Here is a 26421-nt window from a genome sequence, read left to right as displayed (position 1 = left end):
TGGGAGGAGTTTGCTGTACAGGAAGGAGCCCCGAGCCGTGAATGTTCCTGCTAAATGTTGACATGCATGTAGGCATGGAAGAATGAATGTGTTGGAGCCTCGATATTCAAGTTCGTGTCCCCTGCCCTGCACAACACCATCCCCTGCTCCAATTAGGAGAACAGCCCCAGCAGATGGCTATTTCACACGGACACGTCAGAACCGCTCCTGAGGTGGACAGTGATTGATTCATTGGCTTTCATTCGTCTGCCGCGATGAATCCGAGGTGGTTAATGGCGGGAAGAGCTTTTTGTTCTGCCTTCCAGGTGTTAAGGACTTTTGGAATAGTTTGTGACCGCTTAGGATTTTCTTGTTTGGGTCCAGATCCTGGTCTAACGGCTAACGGCTCAATACAGTATGTAGATAATATGAAACAAGATGAGATATATGACCAGTCTATACACTGAGATCTTGCTAGTGAGTTAATATGAGGCATTATGGAAATACTTCACATAGAACTTAGTATATTGCATTTAGAGCCTTAATAATAATAATAATAATAAGTGGCTCTGAGAATGCAGCATTTCATGTTTATGGGACAAAGGTGGGCCGCGGACAATTTTCAGATTTTCAAGTGGGTCCTGAGTTGGTAAAGTTTGGGAACCCCTGAGATAAAGGATGGGTTCCCTGAGCCTCTTGTAGACCCACAACAGAACAGGAATGACAATACTGGGGATGCAAACCATGACTGCCAAAGTGAAGAACCCGTCGGAAAAATTGATCCACACAGAATATACGTAGGTCATGCTAATGTTTGTGGACTTTCTAATGTGGACCTTTGTGTGGTGCGATGACGTCATGCAGACCCCGGATTTAGACACTTTTCCATTCATTTAGTGTCCTTGACATTGACCATACTGAGGGTGCATTTTCCTCCTGACTGTGTTGGGAAGATCTGAAGCCACTGAGGAACATCAGTCAATACGATTGATGACTTGAATGCTTCCACATGCAAGCACGTCTAATGACTAATTAAATAGCCTTTGTGAAGAACAGACTGGTGGCATGTATCAAAGCAGGGCTCTACATTAAAAACCAAAATGACTTGCCATAGGGAATCCTTAAGGTGAGAACTACTTGCCCGAACTTGCCCCATGTAAAATGAAAAGACTGCCATAATGATATCATGTAATTTTTTGTGGCATCACATGAGAATCTCAAATAAATAAAATAATGAAATAAATAATACCTTACACATGGTAGTCGTAGTAAGCAGTGATATTTATAAGTTGTGCACCACAATGAAACATTATTGATTAGACACATTTGTGTACTAGTAAAGTGTTTTTAATCCAGAAAAAAATGCTCAATGGTCAAACATAATTTGTGAAGCAAAGGTGAGAAAAATACACAGAGAAATGGAAGCGCTAGATTTTGTAGCTTGTGCAAAATCAGCACTTGGTATTGGATCCAATCGGTGGTGTTTCATTGTGACCACTTCAAATTGTCACAGCAATGTGATTCACTCACCTGTGCCATCATTTGATTTGCTGCCGCTAATAAAATACTTGTTTAGGAGGCACTGTTTCATCACTTTTTGCTGTTTTCCTTCACAAGTTGTTGAAGAATTAGACGATGTTTGCAGGGACGCCATGATAGATGTTTTCCTAGTAAAACGATCGCTGATTGGTTGATCGCGAACAAGAACGGGTGTGGGTAAAACGCGGATTGTGGATTACGGACCGCGGTCTAAATAAACGATTCTGATTGGTCCATTTCAAGATTTGCAAGGATTGGTTTGCAAATTACCACCGGAATTACGCAGTCCGTGTTTTACCAACACCCAACAAGAACCGCTTTAAAAAAAACTCTTGGCAGTACGGCATGCTAAAGTACACTTGCCCGACGGGAATATCGCTGATTAGATTTACTTGCCCCAATTTTGTTTTAACTTGCCCCGGGCCATCGGTACATCGTTATTGTCGAGCCCTGCAAAGGATGCCTTTTAGACACTAGCCTAGCCAACGTGCGCCTATTTGTTGTTGTGGCGTAAACATCTTCATCTAAATCCTCCTCCTCACCATGGCAAACTTTACCAACAACTCTATTCCTTTCTTTTCACTAAGGAGTCATGTTTTCCTGTTCTGCCGAACACTAACAACCATATTTATTTCTTGATTCACACATCTCGCTACCCTCAAGGGCTTTTTTAAAATGTATTATTTTATGGCAGGTGTCACTTCAAGTGTCACCGGCAAAACGACAGCTGTGACGCGCTCCGCTGGCGCTACAAGCTCCTCCATCATCTCACATCAGCTGCCAGCGCATCGCTCGGCCAATTAAATCCACCGCAAGACCAATTCCACCTGCCGCTTTACAACACACAAAAAAAAAAACACACAATATGCCTATTACTGTGGTTGTTTGCAAAAGTATACAGCTGCAGAGCATCATACTGACAGCTGTTTCGAATATTTGGATTAGTTAGGGCTGCACGGTGGTCAAGTGGTTAGCGTGCAGGCCTCACAGTTAGGAGACCAGAGTTCAATCTCTGTGTGGATTTTGCATGCGTGGGTTTTTTTCCTCCCACATTCGTGACAACAAAAAAATAAATAAATAAAGTTAAAAAAAATAAAGTTAAAAAGAAAACCACAAAAACATTTCAATTATATTAGGAAAGCAGGAAGTGAACAAATGTAACAGTTACTGATTGTAAAAGAACCAGATGGAGGGGTAGGATTTAATAAGCTTTGCTTCTTCCTACTCCTTTTGGACATGTGGAACTGTGAACTGATTATGGGATGCACTCAATTGTAATCTGATGCATGTTCAAATGAAATTAAACCATTACCATATACTACACGATGCGTTCGATCCCCAAGATAAGATGTAAGACAAGAGAGTACCGGACCAGTAACACCAATATGCATTTGAAGGCGTTCCAGTAGGATAGAGTGATGGACGGTATCAAAGGCAACACTGAGATCTAGTAATAATAATCTTGAGGATGTGTCACAATCCATAAACATTTGTCATTTTTTCCAAGGTCTGATTCAGTAGGTCAGGGGTGCTCACACTTTTTCAGCATGCGAGCTACTTTTAAAATGACCGAGTCAAAATGATCTACCCACTACAAAAATGCAAAACATCTATTTATTTTCAAATGTATTGAGGATTATTTGTACGTACAATTTATGTTGATGTACCTTACATAACCAAATGAGCCAATATTGCAAAACACACATAATTAACTATTAAAAATGTTTGTAATTACCTGAGTTTACTTTGATGACTTGCACTGAATTGAACCAGCCAGGGATGCATAGTCCGGACAGTAGCTGCTGATAGCCAGCCTCAAGCACACTTCCAAATGTTTATCAGTCATGGATAATATCCGTATCATAATATCCGTATAATATTCCATATCCGTATGGAAGTGATATGTTTTTTGCCTTTTTACTTGGTCCAGTTTTTGCCTTTTTACTTGGTCCAGCTCCTTCACTCATTTTAGTGACCATAAACTTTAGCGAGGGCTTTAAAATCTCGCAATTCGCCGACTAGCTTAGCACTTTGCATCGTTGTTTACGCATGAGCGGTGACCTAAAGGTCAAAATTCAGTTGTCATCTGATTGGTTGTCCTGTATGTCAATCAAGTAACGGGGATGGATGATAGGCTGACATCGTAAGTTCTGCTGCACTTAGAGACGTTGTTTGATTTGATTGGTCGCCCGAAGGGCAACATTCAGTTGTCATCTGAATGGCTGCCCTGTATATCAATCAAGTGACGGCATTGATGCGAGGATGATATTTTTTTAATGTCACGCCGCGATCGACCAGCGATCGACCAGTACCACCTCCGCGATCGACCGGTAGCTCGCGATCGACTTAATGAGCACCCCTGCAGTAGGGTGTTTCACCCTCAACCAGACTGAAGAGGTTCAAATAAATGACTCAAGGCCATGTGATCATTGAGCTGTTGTGCTACAATTTTTTACAAGGATTTTCGAAAGTAGAAAGGTTCTGGCGATCGATGGCCACAGCAGCCCTTCATCGTCGTCTAATTCGTGATGGAAATTACTTTTGAGATAATTGAATTCATCAAGTGATGCTCACGTGGTGCTAGCTAGTGGTGATGTGCGAGACGTTATTTGAAGCCTTGAGGACACAGGGCCCCTAATTGGCAGACTGCCGTTCCAGTCCAGACACTGATTGAGCTATAAGGGTATTGGTGTATGTAGGGCAGTCAAATACACTTTGATTACTAAATTATTTCATTGATTACGTGAAACTTTTTAAGAACGCTGCCTTTTATTCTTTAGTGTTCTTTAGTATTTAGTATTCTTTAGTAAAAGAATAAAGTATGACGCAAGAATATCTGCAAATGGACATCATTTGATATACAAATCACAAAAAAATTGAATTGGAAACGGATGTAGAGATCCGGACACAATGTTTTTTTCACACCATTTTTTTCCACATAATATTATGACTTTATTTCCATAATATTTGGACTTCATTTTAATACCAATATTAAATAGTTAAGTCATTTCAGTCACAGGTCATAATTACAAGAAGAAAAAGGAAAGTTGAATAGTTGGAAAATGTAAAAAAAAAAAAAAAAAAGTGAGAAATGGGGGAAAAAAAATAGCTGTGGTTTTACAAGAATACCGTGAAAATATTAAGAAAAAAAGTCATACTGTACTGTCAACTGTAATTTTCCAAGAATAAACTCATAATATTGTTATTATGCTCATTTTTGGGGCTTTGTATTGAGTTGGGGACTCTTATAGAGCAGCCAGGCACGATAACCAACACAGAAAGCTTTCTAGATCTTCCAGAATCTGCACCTATTCAGCTATAATTCCTTGGATTTCCATAACGGTCTGTTTGAATGAATGCAGAAAAGACTATTGTTATTACACAGAGGATGTTAAAACCCTTGTTACCAGGTGGTGCAAGACTCTTACCCCTTGGTGTGTTGAGCAGGCGCACCTACCTCTCTGACTTCTCCATTTAAAGGGTTAAAGCCTCCTATGTTAAAGTCAGGTTGAAGGAAATTCACCCAAGTTTTCACGGCGTAGTTAGACTAAGCACAATGGAGTAACCTTATTTAAATTGTACTCAGCACTAGACCCTTTACTTATAGCCGCTTTCCTTCTTAATGGTTTGTTGCACTTGGTATAGACCTGGGAAACTTTACTAAAATATTAGCGATCAGAAGGACCTGTTTATCTTATCATAAGTGTGACCAGAATAACCTAAATGGAATCTTCTCATGCAAACAGCTTACTCTTTTATCATACAAGACAACAGAAAAGGTGAATGAAGGAAATTTAATAATAAATTTGGCAAGGGCAATAAGCAGCAAAATATGTAAAATAATATATTACTTTGTCTTTCAAAATACTGTTGAGCTCCATTCACATTTGATTAAAAATATGAAGAAAAGTTGTAAAAATGTCCCAACCGGTAATGTCTAAAGTGGTCGAAAAGGAGGAGTGGGTCTCTACCACTCTCTCAGTCTTTTCCCAAAAAGAAGAAAAGCCATTCCACAACAGTATCCAGATAAAAAGCCATAGCATTTCAGTATGTGGAATCAAATTTGGGGCGTTTGCTCCGAAGTCCAGAACACTAACCACTACACTCGATTAATCATGATTAATCATGATTAGTCATGATTAGTCATGATTAGTCATGATTAGTCATGATTAGTCATGATTAATTCATTTGAAAACTGATTCATCTGATGGAAAATGTACAGTAATCATGGGACACCCATAGTCGTGTGTCTTGACGACAATGGCAGTGCAGCTTTTTGATGAGTTGGTCCACATGGACGGGTTGTGGACTTAAGCAGGTTTGACGGGACAGGAAGCATTGTCCTCATCATCATCATCATCATCATCATCATCATCATTAATTACTATTCTGTCATCCTCAACAGTGAAGCCGACTGTCATTGATGTGGACATCTTTGTCAACAGCATTGGACCCGTGTCGTCGATAAACATGGTAAGTTTGAAAAATGTGTCCCAAATGTCAGCACTTTTTTAAACTGCAAAGAAACTTTTAATTAAAAAAAAATTAGGTTTGCGGAAAAAGCTTCTGCTGGGGTCAGGGTTTGATGCTGCCGATTCCAATACCAATCATCCATGAATGAGATCAGCCTATACCAGGGGTCGGGAACCTTTTTGGCTACGAGAGCCATGAAGGCCAGATATTTTAAAATGTGTATCTGTGAGAGCCATATACATTTTTTTAAACATTGAATGCAATAAAATGTGTGCATTTTTATGTAAGACCAACAGTTTTACATATAATGGGCTCTAATTACGTAGACCAGGCACACTACCTCACGCCAATGGGGTGTGGCCAGCACACTTTCGTGAGCAGCGCAGTGTCCAACAATAAATCAAATACTTGCTGCCATTAATGCAACTTCTGCTGCTGCATAGTTTTGCACCGTACTCAGTATATTTCATTCTTTTGGCCATCTTTGCCTGAAGGCTTGGAACATATCATTAGGAAAGATAGATATGGTCAGCCGTATTGCAGTAGAAAATAGATGGACGGATTAAAATGCATAAGAAAGTTGTTGATTTTGAATATTATTTTTAACAGTCATTTCTGTCATGGTTTACTTTAAAATGTTAGCAAAAATACATTTTTATTGTGGTAAGAAATGCTTGAGAGCCAGATACAGTCATCAAAAGAGCCCTACCAGGCTCCCGAGCCATAGGTTCCCTACCTCTGGCCTATACCAATCACAGGGATTAATTTGACTCTTTTCAATGTATTTATGATGAATGCTATTGGTCATTTTGGTAGAACAAACGCAGCAAACCACTGAAACCAATGCAACAGTGAACCCTCTTCCTGCTTGAGGAAAACAGACACATGGAAATATGTTGAGGCCAGCAAAATTATCAAAATGATCTTAAAATGAATTTATTCTCACTGGATCGGTTGCTGAAACTGCTGGTATGAGAATCAGCACCTCCAAGTCCGAGTCCATGGTTCTCGCCATTGGGTTTTACCATTCCTGCCCCAAGTGAAGGAGTTTAAGTACATTGCGGTTTAGTTCCTGAGTGAGGCAAGGCTAGAACATGAGATCGACAGTGATGCAAACTCTGCATCGTTCTACGTTCCTACCCTCACCTATGGTCAAGAACTTTGGGTAGTGACCAAAAGGACAAGATGGTGGTACAATAAGGTGAGAAGCACTGTCATGGCAGTGTCAAACTGCAGCTCCTCTGCATTGAGAGGACCCAGATGAGGTGACTCGGGCTGCCTTTCTGGGGAGGATGCCTCAGGAAAGACCCAGGACATGTTGGAGAGACTATGTCTCTCAGCTGGCCAAGGAATATCCCTCCTTAGGCTGCTGCCCCTGCAACCTGACCTCATTCAAGCCGTAGAGGATGGATGGATTTTCATTCTGGTTGAATGTATTTTTGAAAAGGTTTGATGGTTTCCAAGCATGAAGAGCCTGCTTTAAATCACACCACAGATTTTCAATAATATTTAGGTCTGTGGACTGAGATGGTCATTCCAGAAGGTTGTACTTGTTCCTCTGCCTGAATGCCTTAGTAGAATTGGAGCAGTGTTTACGGTTGTTGTCTTGTTGGAAGTATCCAGCCCTGACGCAACTTCAACTCTGATATTGAGTGGAATCCATGCCACCTTCAACTTGAAGAAGATTTGCAGTACCTGCACTGGCCACACAGCCCCACAGCATGATGGAACCACCACCAAATGTTACTGTGGGTAGCAAGTGTTTGTCTTGCAATCCTGTGTTCTTCATCCACCATGCATACCGCCCCTTGTTATGTCCAAATAACTTCATTTGACTTTCATATATCGTTAGTATATATCAAATCAAATCAAATCAACTTTATTTGTATAGCACAATCACACACAGTAGGGAGACATGGCATGGCACTGAGGATCATGGAAACGCCACCTTTGGGGCCGTCCACACTGGGAGGAGTGCAGGCCGTGTCATCGGGGGACCAGCACCCGGGCCCCCCCGACTCCGACAGACGGGCGGACCCCCCCATTAAAGGGAGGAACCCCCAGCCGGCCGGGTCGAAGGGACCCAAGGATGGCACCCCCTCAGCATACCCAAACAGCCCCCAGTGGGGAGGACCCCCCTGAGGAAACACTGGAGTTAAAAGCCACATATATAATAGTTGAACATCTACACCAAGATCATGTTGTAGGTCTTTGGAGCTGGTCTGTGGGTTGACTTTGACTGTTATCTCCATCCTTGGCTTCTGCTTATCTGAGATTTAGCCTCCCTCTTTGTGATGCATTTTTTGACCTCGGAGTGACTGATAAATAGGTCAGGAGGTGCGTCTTTTACTTAGACCGGGTTGCCTCAGAGTAATGAAAGTATGGGAAACTTTGTGAGGTGGTGTGTTATACAGTAAGTATGTCACCAACTGCTACTTATTTGTTGTACTGAAAGAATCCAGCAGGTAATGAACAATGCTAGCATGTACTTTTGTTTAAGGCAGTAGTGGAACAATATCCTCCCAAAGTCTTTATTTTTCTAAAGCACATTGTTCTAAAGAACACTGCCATTGCTTCTTATTACGCTGCTACCATTATTTCAAAAAGAACAATGTGCTTTTAGGTTTAGGGCTCCAGAATAATAGGGCTAATTAGTATTTATTAGTATTCTAAGCTATTATGCGTTACCCGCCTCAAGCTCACCACCAAACCAGGGAACTTTTGTTTGCTCACAATAAAGTCCATGTTGTGTTCACTGCCAACACCAAAATAATCCACTTTCTCTTGTTTTTATGAAACACCCAAGAAGTTTCAAATGTTTTACTGCTAGCTCACGGTAATCTATGGAAGCCTGTTTCCGGTAACATGACTTCATATGGCTAACCCTATGACTAGTGTCTTGGCTTGGTGATTGAATCATTGAAACCAGGTGATGGTGTCATCAGACATGGTACCTTCAAGGGCCAAGGAGAGACACCTAAGGCTGAGGATTTTAACCCTGGTTACATTAGGTTAATTGGCGACTCCAAATTGTCCATAGGTATGGATGGGAGTGTGAATGGTTGTTTGTCTATATGTGCCCTGTGATTGGCTGACTGGCCAGGGTGGACCCCGCCTCTTGCCCGAAGTCACCTGAGATAGGCTCTAGCATACCCCTCGCCTCACCTACTGTATATACAGGCATATATATATATATATATATAGTTGAACTTAAACCAGACTTTACTATTCACACAGCGGCTGAAATAAGTATTTAAAACGTCACCATTTTTCTCAGTAAATATGTGGTTAGCGCGCAGACCTCACAGCTAGGAGACCAGGGTTCAATTCCACCCTCGGCCATCTCTGTATGGAGTTTGCATGTTCTCCCTGTGCATGCGTGGGTTTTCTCCGGGTACTCCGGTTTCCTCCCACATTCCAAAAACATGCTAAGTTAATTGTAGACTCCAAATTGTCCATAGGTATGAATGTGAGTGTGAATGGTTGTTTGTCTATATGTGCCCTGTGATTGGCTGGCCACCAGTCCAGGGTGTACCCCGCCTCTCGCCCGAAGACAGCTGGGATAGGCTCCAGCACCCGCCGCGACCCTCGTGAGGATAAGCGGTAGAAAATGAATGAATGAATGCCTAAAAACAGCATATTGAGGATATTGGATAAGCATTTTTGCAGTAGGTCCTTAACGGCAGAGCTCTTGTATCATATAGACGATCTTTGACTAGCGTTTTTGCAGGAGGGTCTTCAAAACATAGAGGATCTTTGACTGACAGATTTTATGTCTGCGTGGCCAGTGCAGGTACTGCAAATGTTCTTCAAGTTGAAGGTGGCATGGATTCCAGTCGGTATCAGCAGATTGTTGCCAAATTGTCTGGATACTTCCAAAAAGACAATAACCCTAAACACTGCTCCAATTCTTCTAAGGCATTCATGCAGAGGAACAAGTACAACCTTCTGGAATGGCCATCTCAGTTCACAGACCTAAATATTATTGAAAATCTGTGGTGTGATTTTTTTTCCATGCTTGGAAACCATCAAACCTGACGCAACTGGGGATGCTTGGGAAATAAGAATGGTCCAAAATACCTTCAACCAGAATCCAGACCCTCATTGGAAAGCATTTATTCCTGCAAAAGGAGGATCTACTAAATATTGATGTAATTTTTCTGTCGGGGTGCCCAAATGTATGCACCTGCCTACTTTTGTTTAAATAATTATTGCCCACTTTCTATAAATCCTATAAACTCCATTTCCCTTCTCATCTATCTCTGTGTTGGTCTGCTATATGATATATTTACCTGGAATGGATGATCCCAACAACCAGTCGTTTAGAAAGGGAAATTTTGGTGCCAACATTTTTTCATACAATTTTAATAACATCTGGAAACCTTTAAAATTGTGTGGTCATTGACTTCTTCTCCAATAGCAAAGATCCAAAGGACAAGTAAGAAAGGCCAAAGAGAGGAAGTAGCTTTTACAGACCCCAATGTAGCTCCCTGGAAAGGTGAAAAAATCTTTGTGGCCACAAGCTGATGGGCATCGATCATCGTCTCTCTGGTGGGAAATAATGGCGGGGATTAGAAGGCAGCAGAAATCCACGTCTGCTTCAGCCCACAGTAGCTCCATTTATTCACTTTGCCACCGTTAAACGCAGGATGATGTCCCGTTTTTCTTTTAGCTCCCCACAGCGGCACACACAATTAAAAGGTCATGAGCGTGGTGTGGGTCTGTGGATGATAGACTTCTTTGTCGTTGCAAAGCCATTCATGCCAAAGGTCATATTCACTGCAATATGAAACCATTTGGGAAGCCTCCTACTGTCTTTAGCTCAGACGATGCTAATCGCACATAAGGAACCATCGCCTTGGCAATCTGTTTGCTTTCTGCTTCAACAACAGTCAAGTAATAACTCATAAGGGCTTATGTACAATAAAGCACTGCTCTCAAATTTGTGGCACGTGGGTCAATTGCAGCCCACGGTACCATATTTTGTGGCCTAAAAGTTTAGTGTCCACCAAAGAGAACGGTAGCCTTCAAGTTATTTCCTTTAAACTTAAATAGCCAAAAACTTACCACTTCCACACGGATAGAGAGGATAACTATTAACAGTTATTTAACCTTTAACATGAACATTAATCAAACGTAATAATTTGTTCTGGGTACATGATACCATACAGCATCCATATAAAACTTGCGCGGGCCGCACTAACAGTAAACTTTCATATCAAGGCGGGGGCCTCAAACTAGTGTCCTGCGGGCCACATTTGGCCCGCGGGCCGCGTGTTTGAGACCCCTGATCTAGCACATTTTCTGTAGCTGCTCCATAGGAGTCCACAACTCAATACAAAGGGATGAAAAATGAGAATAATAGGTCCGCGTTGAAGCCCTCTGGACAGGAAATAACACACCTATAGCCACTTTTACACTCCTATTACCCAATATAGTAGTCATAATAAGGGAAAGTAAAACATTTAAGACCTAATAAGACTTTTGTGTTTGTGTGTATTGTTGTAAATGTGTTCCGGTGTTGGACAGGAAGTGACGACGGAGGTTGAGTTGAGTTTTAGCTTGCTGTGTTGATTACAGCCGCAACAGTAGCCCGTGTGAAGTATGGTAAGATATGGTTCTGCTGATTAATTCTGATTCTGGTGCTTGTGTGTCCGACAGTACAGTAACATTACTGACACCAAGTGACCAGTGGAGAATACACAACATCTTTGAATGTGTCTTCTGAATGCCTGATATTTTTATTTGACTTCAAATAAACTGTCTCACCCAGCCTCCAGCGGCCACCCCCCATGTTGGGTTTGAGACCCCAATGCTAAAGATGTGTGTTCCCCCAGGAGTACCAAATAGACATCATCTTCGCTCAGACGTGGACCGACAGCCGCCTGCGCTACAACAGCACCATGAAGATACTGACGCTCAACAGCAACATGGTGGGCCTCATCTGGCTGCCCGATACCATCTTCAGGAACTCCAAGAACGCAGACTCACACTGGATCACCATGCCCAACCAGCTCCTCAGGATCTGGAACGACGGCAAGATCCTCTACACCTTAAGGTACTAGAACGCACTTTTGCTGTTTGAATCCTGTATGCTGATGATCAGCTTCACTTTTATCTTCTTGACCATGTGTTCTTCAAGCTCACACTCGCCTTCTCGTCCTATACCCGTGTCTCACTGCTCCACTTCCTGTGATGACTCGCCTTTTCACTGATGCACTCCTTACATACTTACTTACTCTTCGTGTAAACCTTGCATTTATGAGTACATTTTATATTTCTGTCATTTTTAGTCCTGTACTCATATATCTAGTTTGCCATTTATTTATTTTCAATATCTGTATTGACTTATTTTCTGTTTATTACCTGCCTATGAATGCATCTGTTATTGAACATGTGGAAGTGAACAAATGATCAGTAATTGCTGAGACGGGCACTAGGCATGGGTAGGATGAAAAAAACTCTGCTTCCTGCTATTCCGTTTCAGACATGCTAAACAGCGGAAGCATGCAATGTACCTTTGCTAAATAAACCACACCATTAGCAAAATAAATATCCTAAAACGTACTATCACACCATCCCATAGATGCGCCTGTACTATCTGCTGGTGTTCTATTCTACCGCCCCGCCCCCCTCGCTACCGAGGATCAGCTTGACCCACTTGAGAATTTTTTTGTGCTTTGCTTGATTTGATATTCCAGCAGACTTGACGCAAACAAAGAAGACGGGAAACAATTAGCAATGCGAGCCCACATATTCAAGAATGTCCTCCTGGCATCTTCACACCAAACACCTCCTGCTTTTTAATAAACATCAGCCAGGGCTTCTCCCTTCTCCCATGTCCGTATTTCCCATTGTGCAAACTTTGAGGAGTAATATCCGCCGATTGCATGAGAAGAAGACAATGAAATGTCATTTGCTTTTGATTAATTATGCCTTGACATGGCGGCAGCAAACAAAGATGACATTCTGTGATAGCGCTGCCTGCGATTATGTGACCTGCTTTAATGAGTACAAAAAAAAGCTTCTGTTTTGTCCGTCAAGGAGGCAGCAACGTTGAAGAGATCAGCACAGCCTGCTGAGATCAACTCTGGTTATTTAATGGATTTCAAAGTATAAAGACAGCCCAAAGATAGCTGGGATAGGCTCCAGCATACCCCTGCGACCCTAGTGAGGATAAGCGGTATAGAAAATGGATGGATGCTAGCAGGTTATTGTTTGCTTTATGTAAGATTTTAGCAGTTTGAAAGTTTACTAGATCGGCAAATTTTGTCTCACTTTACAATAAGGTACACAAAAATACAGTATACAGTACTTACTGTGGAACTCATGAAGAACTAATGACTAAGGCCCATAGATTTAGAGTGGTTACTGATGATCTAATGAGTAGCGTAGTTACTGATGGACTACGGCACGTACATCTAGAGTAGTGACTGAGGAACTCATGAAGAACTAATGACAAAGGCCCATTGATTTAGAGTGGTTACTGATGATCTAATGAGTAGAGTAGTTACTGATGGACTACGGCACATAAAGCTAGAGTTGTGACTGAGGAACTCATGAAGAACTAATGACGAAGGCCCATAGATTTAGAGTAGTTACTGAGGATCTAATGAGTGGAGTAGTAACTGTGGGACTAAAGCACATAAATCTAGAGTAGTGACTGAGGAACTAACAAAGAACTAATGACTAAGGCCCATAGATTTAGAGTAGTTACTAAGGATCGAATGAGTGGAGTCGTTACTGAGGGACTAAAGCACATAAATCTAGAGTAGTAACCGAGGAACTCATGTACAACTAATGATTAAGGCCCATAGATTTAGAGTGGTTACTGATTATCTAATGAGTAGAGTAGTTACTGATGGACTACGGCACATAAATCTAGAGTAGTAACCGAGGAACTCATGAAGAACTAATGATTAAGGCCCATAGATTTAGAGTGGTTACTGATGATCTAATGAGTAGAGTAGTTACTGATGGACTACGGCACATAGATCTAGAGTAGTGACTGAGGAACTAACAAATAACTAATGACTAAGGCCCATAGATTTAGAGTGGTTACTGGTGATCTAATGAGTAGTGTAGTTACTGATGGACTACGGCACATAAATCTAGAGTAGTAACCGAGGAACTCATGAAGAACTAATGACGAAGGCCCATAGATTTAGAGTGGTTACTGATGATCTAATGAGTAGAGTAGTAACTGTGGGACTAAAGCACATAAATCTAGAGTAGTAACCGAAGAACTCATGAAGAACTAATGACTAAAGCCCATAGATTTAAAGTGGTTACTGATTATCTAATGAGTAGAGTAGTTACTGATGGACTACAGCACATAAATCTAGAGTAGTAATCAAGGAACTCATGAAGAACTAATGATTAAGGCCCATAGATTTAGAGTGGTTACTGATGATCTAATGAGTAGAGTAGTTACTGATGGACGACGGCACATAAATCTAGAGTAGTGACTGAGGAACTCATGAAGAACTAATGACTAAGGCCCATAGATTTAGAGTAGTTACTTTCCCCCTAGTTATTTTTACTGTTAATTAGTTACTTTTGTAGTGGAGTATCTTAGTTAGTACTTATTTTTGAGAAGTAACTGGTAACTGTAACTAATTTCCTTTTTTAAAGTAACGTGTCCAACACTGGTCAACTCATCTGTGTCTTTTTTACTAGCTCTTGTGTGCTTTCCCCGGAACAAAGTGCAAATAACACTAGCAAATAATACTAGTCATTAATGTACAGGTTGAACAGTTTTGACTCCAGTATTTGCGTCAACACTCAGCCAATATTGTGTACAAAGATGGCAACACTCGTGAGTAGCAAGATCACTGTGTCTCGCCTGCGGTTCAAGCACGAGTGCTGTCTGCACAGGGGGAGCTGCGATTCATGGAGGGAAAAGATGAATTCCAACATGTACTGTGACACCTTAGGAAACTGTACATTTCCCTCAGTGCCGACAGCACTCGTGCACGTTGCTTGACTGTGGAAAAGACGCCATTATCTTGCTACTGGCTTGTGTTGCCTGATATGTTGACAAACTCTATAGCAGGGGTGCTCATTAAGTCGATCGCGAGCTACCGGTCGATCGCGGAGGTGGTACTGGTCGATCGCTGGTCGATCGCGGCGTGACATTAAAAAAATATCATCCCAGCATCAATGCCGTCACTTGATTGATATACAGGGCAGCCATTCAGATGACAACTGAATGTTGCCCTTCGGGTGACCAATCAAATCAAACAACGTCTCTAAGTGCAGCAGAACTTACGATGTCAGCCTATCATCCATCCCCGTTACTTGATTGACATACAGGACAACCAGTCAGATGACAACTGAATTTTGACCTTTAGGTCACCGCTCATGCGTAAACAACGATGCAAAGTGCTAAGCTAGTCGGCGAATTGCGAGAATTTAAGCCCTCGCTAAAGTTTATGGTCACTAAAATGAGTGAAGGAGCTGGACCAAGTAAAAAGGCAAAAACATATCACTTCCATACGGATATGGAATATTATACGGATATTATGATACGGATATTATCCATGACTGATAAATATTTGGAAGTGTGCTTGAGGCTGGCTATCAGCAGCTACTGTCCGGACTATGCATCCCTGGCTGGTTCAATTCAGTGCAAGTCATCAAAGTAAACTCAGGTAATTACAAAAAATGTTAATAGTTAATTATGTGTGTTTTGCAATATTGGCTCATTTGGTTATGTAAGGTACATCAACATACATTGTACGTACAAATAATCCTCAATACATTTGAAAATAAATAGATGTTTTGCATTTTTGTAGTGGGTAGATCATTTTAACTCGGTCATTTTAAAAGTAGCTCGCATGCTGAAAAAGTGTGAGCACCCCTGGTCTATAGTATTGTGTTTGACAAGGCTAAATAAAAAGGAATGTTGAAATGTGAGGCCTGGAGACTTTGGGGGTGTTTTTAAACAGATTGATTTCCTTTTTGGCAGACTTACCATCAACGCAGAGTGCCAGTTGCAGCTGCACAACTTCCCAATGGACGAACACTCGTGTCCACTCATCTTCTCCAGCTGTGAGTACGCAACACGCCGACTTTGTGCACACAACCAAGTCACAGCAGTCCTTGAAGCGGGTTACAAATGAAAAGAGTATAATTTGGTCTCTTGACTGTATAAGCACTTTTGGTTAATCAGCCGTCGCCATGGTAATGCTCGCCGTTCATTTAGAAGCGGTCTGACGTGATCACGTGGAGGCTAGTTTGTGAGTTGTCATGGCAACGTTTGAACAGAACCCCACATCGCAGACATATTAATCCACAGAACTAATGGAACAAGAACATGACAAATATTACACAAGGCTGGATTTAAAGCAGGGGTGTCCAAACATTTTCTCAGTGACGGCCACAAAGGATGCATCTTTGCCACTTTGATATTTTGGAAAGCAACACATGTAGACCAAGTTACATGTCAATCACAGGGCACATATAGACAAACAACCATTCACACTCACATTCATACCTATGGACAATTTGGAGTCGCCAATTAACCTAGCATGTTTTTGGAATGTGGGAGGAAACCGGAGTACCTGGAGAAAACCCACGCATGTACCACGGATGAATAAAAAAAAAACAGCCTTGGTGTTTTCATTACATTAGCATGCGCATCATGGCGAGCCAAGCGTGTATAACTTGTATAACTTTATTTATAACTTTATAACGCCGTACACTGTATGTATCTCCAACTCACAAACATGTCTAGTCATGGGAACGACACATCCTCATTGTCACTAGATGATGCAATCATGGACACTCCGAACACCACAACACCACCTAATCATCATGGGTGCATGTGTGGTCTAAATAAACAGAAATACAAAAAAAACAATAAGTAGTTATATTTTTTATTTATATTTTAGTATTATATTATATAAATATTCATTAATTCATTTTCTACCGCTTATCCTCATGAGAGTCACGAGGGGTGCTGGAGCCTATCCCAGCTGTCTTCGGGCCAGAGGCGGGGTACACCCTGGACTGGTGGTTAGCCAATCACAGGGCACATATAGACAAACAACCATTCACACTCACATTCATACTTATGGACAATTTGGAGTCGCCAATTAACCTAGCATGTTTTTGGAATGTGGGAGGAAACCGGAAAACCCAGCAAACTCCACACAGAGATGGCCGAGGGTGGAATTGAACTCAGGTTTCCTGGCTGTGAGGTCTGCGCGCTAACCACAGAGTGAAGTTGATAGTAGTAATAGGCTTTTTCACCGACGTATAAGACAGAGCTGAGATGTATATATAAAACCTCTTAGCATATCTTAGCATATCTTGAAAATATGAAAGTTGCATCCTGTCATTTTTAAATATATATATATATATATAAATAATATATAATATATATATATAAATATATATATATAAATGTATCTATATATACATATATATATTATATATATAATAAGTATTTATTTTTATTTTGCCCATCATCCACAATTCTTGTGTGTTCTAAAGGTATAAAAACAGCTAAAAAGAGGCAGCTAAGAATGCACGTAATCTATTCCGCCTACAAAGCCTTCTGAACAAAGCACATAATGTGACGTTATATATGCATATTAAGCAAGCTACAGAGACATTATTAGTCACATTGTTATTTCAAAGAACTACATTTCTGGCGTAGTGACACCTTGCCACGCCACACCGGCAAGCTAGCGACTAGCTTCACCACACACTCCCTCACAAAGCCTCATGACACTAGCGGAAGGTAACACTATATATTGAAGCTGCCACTGCTGCTGTTTTTTGTTTTTGACTTAGGAAATATTAACACTTAGATGCCTTTCTTAATTTATCTCAATGTAACGTTCTAATGATGCTTCAAATGACCAAAATACAACAAAAAATTGGCATATGTGAGTCATAATTGCAAATGGTGATTAATCATGATTAATTCATTTGAAACAGTCACCCATCTGATGAAACAATTGTATCACTTGACAGCCCTGGTATTTATGTGTACAAAGCACCAGCAACAGACCCGCCAACCTTGAGAAGCAGTGTTTTATAGGAAGTTATTCAAACGTGAAATTCACCCCCGCAGAGAGAGAAACTGAGTGTCTTCCTGTCAGACTAATCTTTTCAATCTTCTTCAAGCTATTAAAGCTGTTTGTGGCAACGTTATGTGTTGCATTCACATTCAATTATGAAGAAAAAGGCCATTTTGCAAAATAAGATGTTTTATTATCTGAAGGATGTGGTTAATAATGTGACGGGAGGCGGGTGGCGAATGTTAATGGAAGTCATTCGTCAAGCGTGTTTGAAAACAATTAGTCGTTTGGCCCATGTCGTCGCTCACAGTTCATTATTTTGCTAATGGCAAGCCTCTTAGGACAAATTGCTATCGGGCAGAGTGATAATTTTGTTAGGCTTACAACTTAAAGCGATTATGCAACCGCGGGAGGAAGGGAAGATGGCGAACCAAAAGCAGAAATGGAACCATTAGCACGTCATTAGCTTGGCGTGATGGATCGTAAAAGCAGACAACGGAAAGGTTGGCGGCGGCAACATAGAGACGAATAAGGCGCCTTATTAGACTCAAGCGTTCATTTAATCCGCCTTCCTTCCTCCGGCTCTCGCTCTGACGTCGTTTCATTAGCCCGCCTTCCTCAGCACAAGACAAATGGTCCTCCGGTGGGGATGCTGATCCATCAGCAGGACTCACGTGATGCGTGTCATTGCAGACGGGTACCCGAGAGACGAGATGGTCTACAAGTGGAGGAGGAACTCTGTGGAGGCGGCCGACCAAAAGTCCTGGCGACTCTACCAGTTTGACTTCATGGGCCTCAGAAACACGTCTGAAATCGTAACCACCACAGCAGGTACGACTCCCCACATGCGTAATTGCACCGTGGTGATCACAAGTTGGCTTGTACCTATGCCATCAATCGGAATGGAATGGAATGGAATAGAACGGAATGGAATGGCCTTTATTGTCATTATACAAGATGTACAACGAGATTGGAGAGCTTCTCCTTTCAGTGCAGTAGTCAAGTTTAAAAAAAAAAAAAGTATATAAAAGTAGAGTAAAAAAGACGATTTAACAAGATGTATACAAGATATCCAAAATATACACATAGTATTGCACAGGAGCAGACATATTGCAGATATATTAATTTTAGTGCAATGATAAATGGGTCATAGCGCAAATAATGACTGGTGTATACAGATGAGTAAAGTCACATATGAGTGTATTAGTTTCTCTTTATGATATTACTGTCACATGCTGTAGTGTTGCTAACGTCGCCGCACTGCTTTGTGAAAAAAAGCAGGCTTCGCTACACATCTTTAATTGAAACTCTGCCAACCATCTGTCAGTCAGCGACAGACATGGGATCTGTAAGTTTGATCAGTTTTCCTCCAGCTAATACGCTGATGTGCGATACCAACGATTTAGTTCCCAATATTTTTGATACTTGGTGCAGAAAAGAGGCGCTCAAACGCTTACCTTTGAAGCTGCAGCTTTCTCTGACATTGTGTCACCAAAGCAGGCTTCGCTACACGTCTTAAAATAACTATAATAAGAATGTTGGAGCTGTAAGTTTCATGATTTAGTTTCTCTTTATGATATTACTGTCACATGCTGTAGTGTTGCTAACATCGGGGGGGGGGGGGGGGGGGGTCCTTTAACCCCCAAAATAAGCGAGAATATACCTCATAGCCCCTGTAGAGTGTAGAGTACACACTTGATTATAATCAAGTATAATCAAGTGTGTCAATCAAAATAAGCGAGAATATACCTCATAGCCCCTGTAGAGTGTAGAGTACACACTTGATTATAATCAAGTATAATCAAGTACACACTTGATTATAATCAAGTATAATCAAGTGTGTACTCTACACATATATGGATATATACCTCATACACATATATGAGGTATATTCTGGCTTATTTTGATAAGCCAGAATATACTTGATTATACTTTGATAATCAAGTATAATCAAGTACACACTTGATTATAATCAAGTATAATCAAGTGTGTACTCTACACTCTACAGGGGCTATGAGGTATATTCTGGCTTATTAACGACCCCCCCCCCCCCCCCCCCCCCCCCCCCCGACGTTAGCAACACTACAGCATGTGACAGTAATATCATAAAGAGAAACTAAATCATGAAACTTACAGCTCCAACATTGTTAGCTGACAGTTGGCTAGTTAATTTAAGACGTGTAGCGAAGCCTGCTTTGGTGACACAATGTATAGCTGTAGTTATAGTTATAGCTATAGCTATAACTATAGCTATAACTACAGCTATAGCTATAACTATAGCTATAACTACGGTTATAACTATAGCTATAACTATAGCTATAGCTATAACTACAGCTATAACTATAGCTATAGCTATAGTGATGTGCGATATCAATGATTTAGTTCCAAATATTTTTGATACTTAGTGCAGAAAAGAGGCGCTCAAACGCTCACTTTTGAAGCTGCAGCTTTCTCTGACATTGTGTCACCAAAGCAGGCTTCGCTACACGTCTTAAATTAACTAGCCAACTGTCATAGTTAGCGTATTAGCTGGAGGAAAACTGATCAAACTTACAGATCCCATGTCTGTTGCTGACTGGCAGAGTTTCATTTAAAGATGTGTAGCAAAGCCTTCTTTTTCACAAATCAGTGCAGGCTCGTCTAGCTAGGTGCAGGTCAGAGACGATACGTTGTCCATGAGGAAGGTTTGACGAAAGACTGAAGTCTACCCGGCGCCCTCTCCAGGTGACTATGTGGTGATGACGGTGTACTTTGACCTGAGTCGGCGTATGGGCTACTTCACCATCCAGACGTACATCCCTTGCATCCTCACCGTGGTCCTCTCCTGGGTCTCCTTCTGGATCAAGAAGGACGCCACCCCTGCCAGAACCGCTTTAGGTCCGTGGAATGGCTTCAGTCTTATTTCTTCGTCACGCTCTGCCGCCGTCGTTCGTCTCACTTCTATCTCTGCGTCTTCTTATCTGGTTTGCATTTGCTTTCAACTTGAGTCACGCCATCTGCTTCTTCTCTTTTTCTTTCTGCTCTTGTCTTTTTTTTGTCCGCTCTCGTTTTGTTGTTGTGCAGTCCTGTGGAACATTTGGGTCAAGGTAACGCCTTTCATTTTTGTCTTTTACCAGAATTGTTCCCACTAAAGCTGGGCCGTGTCCAAAGTGTGCAACTCGTGGATGTTTTTCTAAAAATATAATGTTCCAAAAAACGTAAAAAAATACAAAAAAAATTTAATCGGAAAATGAAGAACAAATAGGTCGAGTGGTGAGCGCGCAGACCTCACAGCTAGAAGACCAGGGTTCGATTCCACCCTCGGCCATCTCTGTGTGGAGTTTGCATGTTCTCCCCGTGCATGCGTGGGTTTTCTCCGGGTACTCCGGTTTCCTCCCACATTCCAAAAACATGCTAGGTTAATTGGCGACTCCAAATTGTCCATAGGTATGAATGTGAGTGTGAATGGTTGTTTGTCTATATGTGCCCTGTGATTGGCTGGCCACCAGTCCAGGGTGTACCCCGCCTCTCGCCCGAAGACAGCTGGGATAGGCTCCAGCACCCCCGTGACCCTCGTAAGGAAAAGCGGTAGGAAATGAATGAATGAATGAAAAAAAGAAAATGAAAAATGAATAGAAAAGTGAAAATGAAGTCAAAATAAGATGGGGAAAAAATCATATTCCGTTTTATGAGAATAAACGTGTAATATTATGAGGAAAAATAATGCCATTGTAGCAACATAACAGTAAAATATTCAAGAGAAAATATGTTTTGTTTTTATACATGATAATAGACGAGAAACAAAGAAAAGAAAACTAAATCAGGTCAGGGGAAGAAGCTAAAATATTGTGGGAATGAAGTAATAATATCATGAGAAGAAAATTTACAAATATTATTTTAAGATGAAGGGTGAAAAATATTTGGAAATTTAAAAAAAATGTAAGAATGGAGAAAAAAAGATTGACGTTGATAGTAATTCACCTGTATGAGAAATCTGAGATGCAGTTTTTCGTGAAATATACGTAACTACTTAGCTGTTGCATCAAAGTTGCATCCTTTCACTATGTGGCACATTTTGGGCAACAGGAAGCAATGGCACCTCTTTCGACCAGAGCTAAAGTAGCGAGCCAGAGTGTTCTGGTCGAGGCGCTAATTTGGATGAACGGCGTGATTGTCTCAGAGCTTAATTGAAGTGCAGCGGCGCTCACCCATGACACCGAAGTGGCACCGCATGAACGTTCCATGCACTTATCTTACGGCGTGTTCGTTAGTGACAAAACGAAGAGTGTCGTTAAGTTGCCGCTTTCAATCTCTTGGATCTCGATGGTTCACGATGGTCTTGATGACGGACGTTCAAGTGCAGCCAAGCCAGCAAAGGACGGTGTCGCCCCGTAGAGCGTTTAGAGCAGGGTGCTGAGTCAGCAGGGGGCCACCCAGGGGTTATCACTCTCATTCTGGCAGCTTTGTTCGCTAAAAGCATTCACGGTTCCCAAGCCAAAGGTGTCCGAATTTTACCCCACACGGCCTCATGCAGAAAAACCCAAGGCGGGAGGAGGGAACACTTTTCTTTATGAAGCACGCTCAAACCAACCCAATTTCATCAACCAACCCATCAATATGCCAAAGTTAAAAATATTGAAAGAAAAAAATACATACTAACATAATGAGATAATTTCATCTAAAAATTGTGTTGGTAATAACTAGATATTAAATAACACCCCATACTCACATTTACCCTCCTATTACCCAAAATAGTGAACATAATATGAGAAAATAAAACATATCAGGTTGAGAAAACCTGTTTAAGACCTTCAAAATATGGTTTTAACATGATTAGAGCCCACTAGACATGAAATAACACCCCTATAGTCACATTTACCCTCCTATTACCCAAAATAGTGAACATAATATGAGAAAATAAAACATATCAGGTTGAGAAAACTTGTATAAGACCATCAAAATATGGTTTTAACATGATTAGAGCCTGCTAGACATGAAATAACACCCCTATGGTCACATTTACCCTCCTATTACCCAATATAGTACACATAACAAGAGAAAATAAAATATATCAGGTTGAGAAAACCTGTATAAGACCTTCAAAATATGGTTTTAACACGATTAGAGCCCGCTAGACATGAAATAACACCCCTACAGTCACATTTACCCACCTATTACCCAATATAGTAAACATAATAAGAGAAAATAAAACATATCAGGTTGAGAAAACCCGTTTAAGACCTTCAAAATGTTTTTGTTAACATTATTAGAGCTCTCTGTACATGACATAACACCCCTATAGTCACATTTACCCTCCTATTACCCAACATAGTAAACATAATAAGAGAAAATAAAACATATCAGGTTGAGAAAACCTGTATAAGACCTTCAAAATATGGTTTTAACACGATTAGAGCCCGCTAGACATGAAATAACACCCCTACAGTCACATTTACCCTCCTATTACCCAATATAGTAAACATAACAAGAGAAAATAAAATATATCAGGTTGAGAAAATCTGTTTAAGACCTTCAAAATATGGTTTTAACATTATTAGAGCTCTCTGTACATGACATAACACCCCTATGGTCACATTTACCCTCCTATTACCCAATATAGTAAACATAACAAGAGAAAATAAAATATATCAGGTTGAGAAAACCTGTTTAAGACCTTCAAAATATGGTTTTAACATGATTAGAGCCCGCTAGACATGAAATAACACCCCTATAGTCACATTTACCCACCTATTACCCAATATAGTAAACATAATAAGAGAAAATAAAACATATCAGGTTGAGAAAACCTGTTTAAGACCTTCAAAATATGGTTTTAACATGATTAGAGCCCGCTAGACATGAAATAATACAGCTATGGTCACATTTACCCTCCTATTACCCAATATAGTAAACATAACAAGAGAAAATAAAATATATCAGGTTGAGAAAACCTGTTTAAGACCTTCAAAATATGGTTTTAACATGATTAGAGCCTGCTAGACATGAAATAACACCCCTATAGTCACATTTACCCACCTATTACCCAATATAGTAAACATAACAAGAGAAAATAAAATATATCAGGTTGAGAAAACCCGTTTAAGACCTTCAAAATGTTTTTTTTAATTATTAGAGCTCTCTGTACATGACATAACACCCCTATAGTCACATTTACCCTCCTATTACCCAATATAGTAAACATAACAAGAGAAAATAAAATATATCAGGTTGAGAAAACCTGTTTAAGACCTTCAAAATATGGTTTTAACATGATTAGAGCCCGCTAGACATGAAATAACACCCCTATAGTCACATTTACCCACCTATTACCCAATATAGTAAACATAATAAGAGAAAATAAAACATATCAGGTTGAGAAAACCCGTTTAAGACCTTCAAAATGTTTTTTTTAATTATTAGAGCTCGCTGTACATGACATAACACCCCTATAGTCACATTTACCCTCCTATTACCCAATATAGTAAACATAACAAGAGAAAATAAAATATATCAGGTTGAGAAAATCTGTTTAAGACCTTCAAAACATGGTTTTAACATGATTAGAGCCCGCTAGACATGAAATAACACCCCTATAGTCACATTTACCCACCTATTACCCAATATAGTAAACATAATAAGAGAAAATAAAATATATCAGGTTGAGAAAACCTGTTTAAGACCTTCAAAATGTTTTTTTTAATTATTAGAGCTCTCTGTACATGACATAACACCCCTATAGTCACATTTACCCTCCTATTACCCAATATAGTAAACATAATAAGAGAAAATAAAACATATATTTTGGAGCATTTCTGTTTTGTCATATTGGTGAAAAAGCCTGGCTGGCTTTTGCCCATTTCCCATATCATGATTATTTTCTCATATTTCTCATATTTGGACTTTATAACATTAGAACGTCCCTAACTTAATTTCCCCCAAATTAGAACGTACATTGTTTTGTTTGTCCAAACTATATTTGTAACTATTCATTATATTATTTATGTTATATGATTATATTGTAAAATCTTTTCTCCATGAATATAATAGATATAATATGATTGGATGAGCATTATTTGCTGTATTTCTATGAAATTGAGGTGTGCGTGCATCGCTGTCCCCCAGGTATAACCACAGTGCTGACCATGACCACCCTGAGCACGGTGGCCAGGACGTCCCTCCCCCGAGTGTCCTACGTCACCGCCATGGACCTTTTTGTCACCGTCTGCTTCCTGTTTGTCTTCGCCGCTCTGATGGAGTACGCCACGTTGAATTACTACTCTTACAGCGCCCGCAGGCCCACGTGCATGGAGAGCAAAAGACATGTGAGTCAGCCTTTTCAACCTTTCCCTGTATTGAAGTAGGAAATAAGAACCTTCATAAAATCAACAAGGTCACTTCAGCTTTCCACGAAAGAGCAAGAGCACTTTGACTGCTGACGTGATGCCGTCCTCCAAGAACTCTTTTACTTTGAAGATGCTGCGTCACATTTGACCATTGTACCACGCAAAATATGCGCTCAATTATTATAATTATCAATATTGAAGTCAAAGTCAGCTTTTGGCTTTCTCAGGAGAATATTGTAAATCAGGGGTGTCCAAACTTTCTCCAGTGAGGGTCACATAGTGAAAAATGAAAGGATGGAACTTTGTTACTTTGGTATTTCATCAAGGAACACATGCAGATATGATAAGAACTTATAAATATTTGACCAAAAAAAATGCATATAGGTAAAAAAAAGCCTATTATTTATATCAAGTTCACTCTTTGCATTTTTTCCCAACTATTTATATTTTTTCTAGTAATATTTTGACTTTATTCACATACTGTTATAATGTTTTCCCCAACTGGATTTTCCAAACAACTTTTTTTTAATTTTGTTTGCTTCTCATAATATTATGATTGGAAAGACAAAAAAAAATTCTGATTTTTACTTTTTTGAGTTTTACTCTTAAGATTTTGACTCTCGTAGAACTTTCTCTTTTTGCTGTTGTTTTTTTACTTTTCAACTTTCTTCCCATAAGATTATAACTTGTTCTGCAACCAATTTTTCCAAAAATTACAACTGTTGCTCATAATATTCCAAAAGTCTTTCTTTAATATTTCAGCTTTATGCTCCCATTTTTCCTCTTAATATTACAATGTTAAAGTTAAGACATTTTCTCATTGTAATTGTTATTATCTTATTATTATTATCTTAAGTTTTGACATTATTCTCGTAAAATTAGTGCAGATTTTTCTTTGGTTTTGTTTTTTTAAGTTATCTTAAGCGGCACAGTGGTCTAGGGGTTAGCGCGCAGACCTCACAGCTAGGAGACCAGGGTTCAATCCCACCCTCGGGCATCTCTGTGTGGAGTTTGCATGTTCTCCCCGTGCATGCGTGGGTTTTCTCCGGGTACTCCGGTTTCCTCCCACATTCCAA

General features: G+C 40.3%; 1 protein-coding gene across 2 annotated transcripts in view; it reads left to right on the top strand.

Annotated features, from left to right (window-relative positions):
• LOC131130065 (gamma-aminobutyric acid receptor subunit gamma-3) overlaps window positions 1-26421 on the top strand; it is a 34154-nt gene that overhangs the window by 4623 nt on the left and 3110 nt on the right. Inside the window, exons 3-8 of one of the 2 annotated variants that reach the window (XM_058074152.1) lie at window positions 5924-5991; window positions 11829-12049; window positions 15962-16044; window positions 18717-18854; window positions 20748-20900; window positions 25125-25324. In XM_058074152.1, the coding sequence (XP_057930135.1) occupies window positions 5924-5991; window positions 11829-12049; window positions 15962-16044; window positions 18717-18854; window positions 20748-20900; window positions 25125-25324 (863 nt within the window). Of the gene's footprint in view, window positions 1-5923; window positions 5992-11828; window positions 12050-15961; window positions 16045-18716; window positions 18855-20747; window positions 20901-21086; window positions 21110-25124; window positions 25325-26421 lie in introns of those variants that run through there. The other variant, XM_058074153.1, reaches the window with a different exon arrangement.

Source organism: Doryrhamphus excisus, chromosome 5 (genome assembly GCF_030265055.1).
Source record: "Doryrhamphus excisus isolate RoL2022-K1 chromosome 5, RoL_Dexc_1.0, whole genome shotgun sequence".
Taxonomy (NCBI): Eukaryota; Metazoa; Chordata; class Actinopteri; order Syngnathiformes; family Syngnathidae; genus Doryrhamphus; species Doryrhamphus excisus.
Note: the sequence above shows the minus strand (reverse complement) of the source record. Positions and strands in the feature narration are given on the sequence as shown.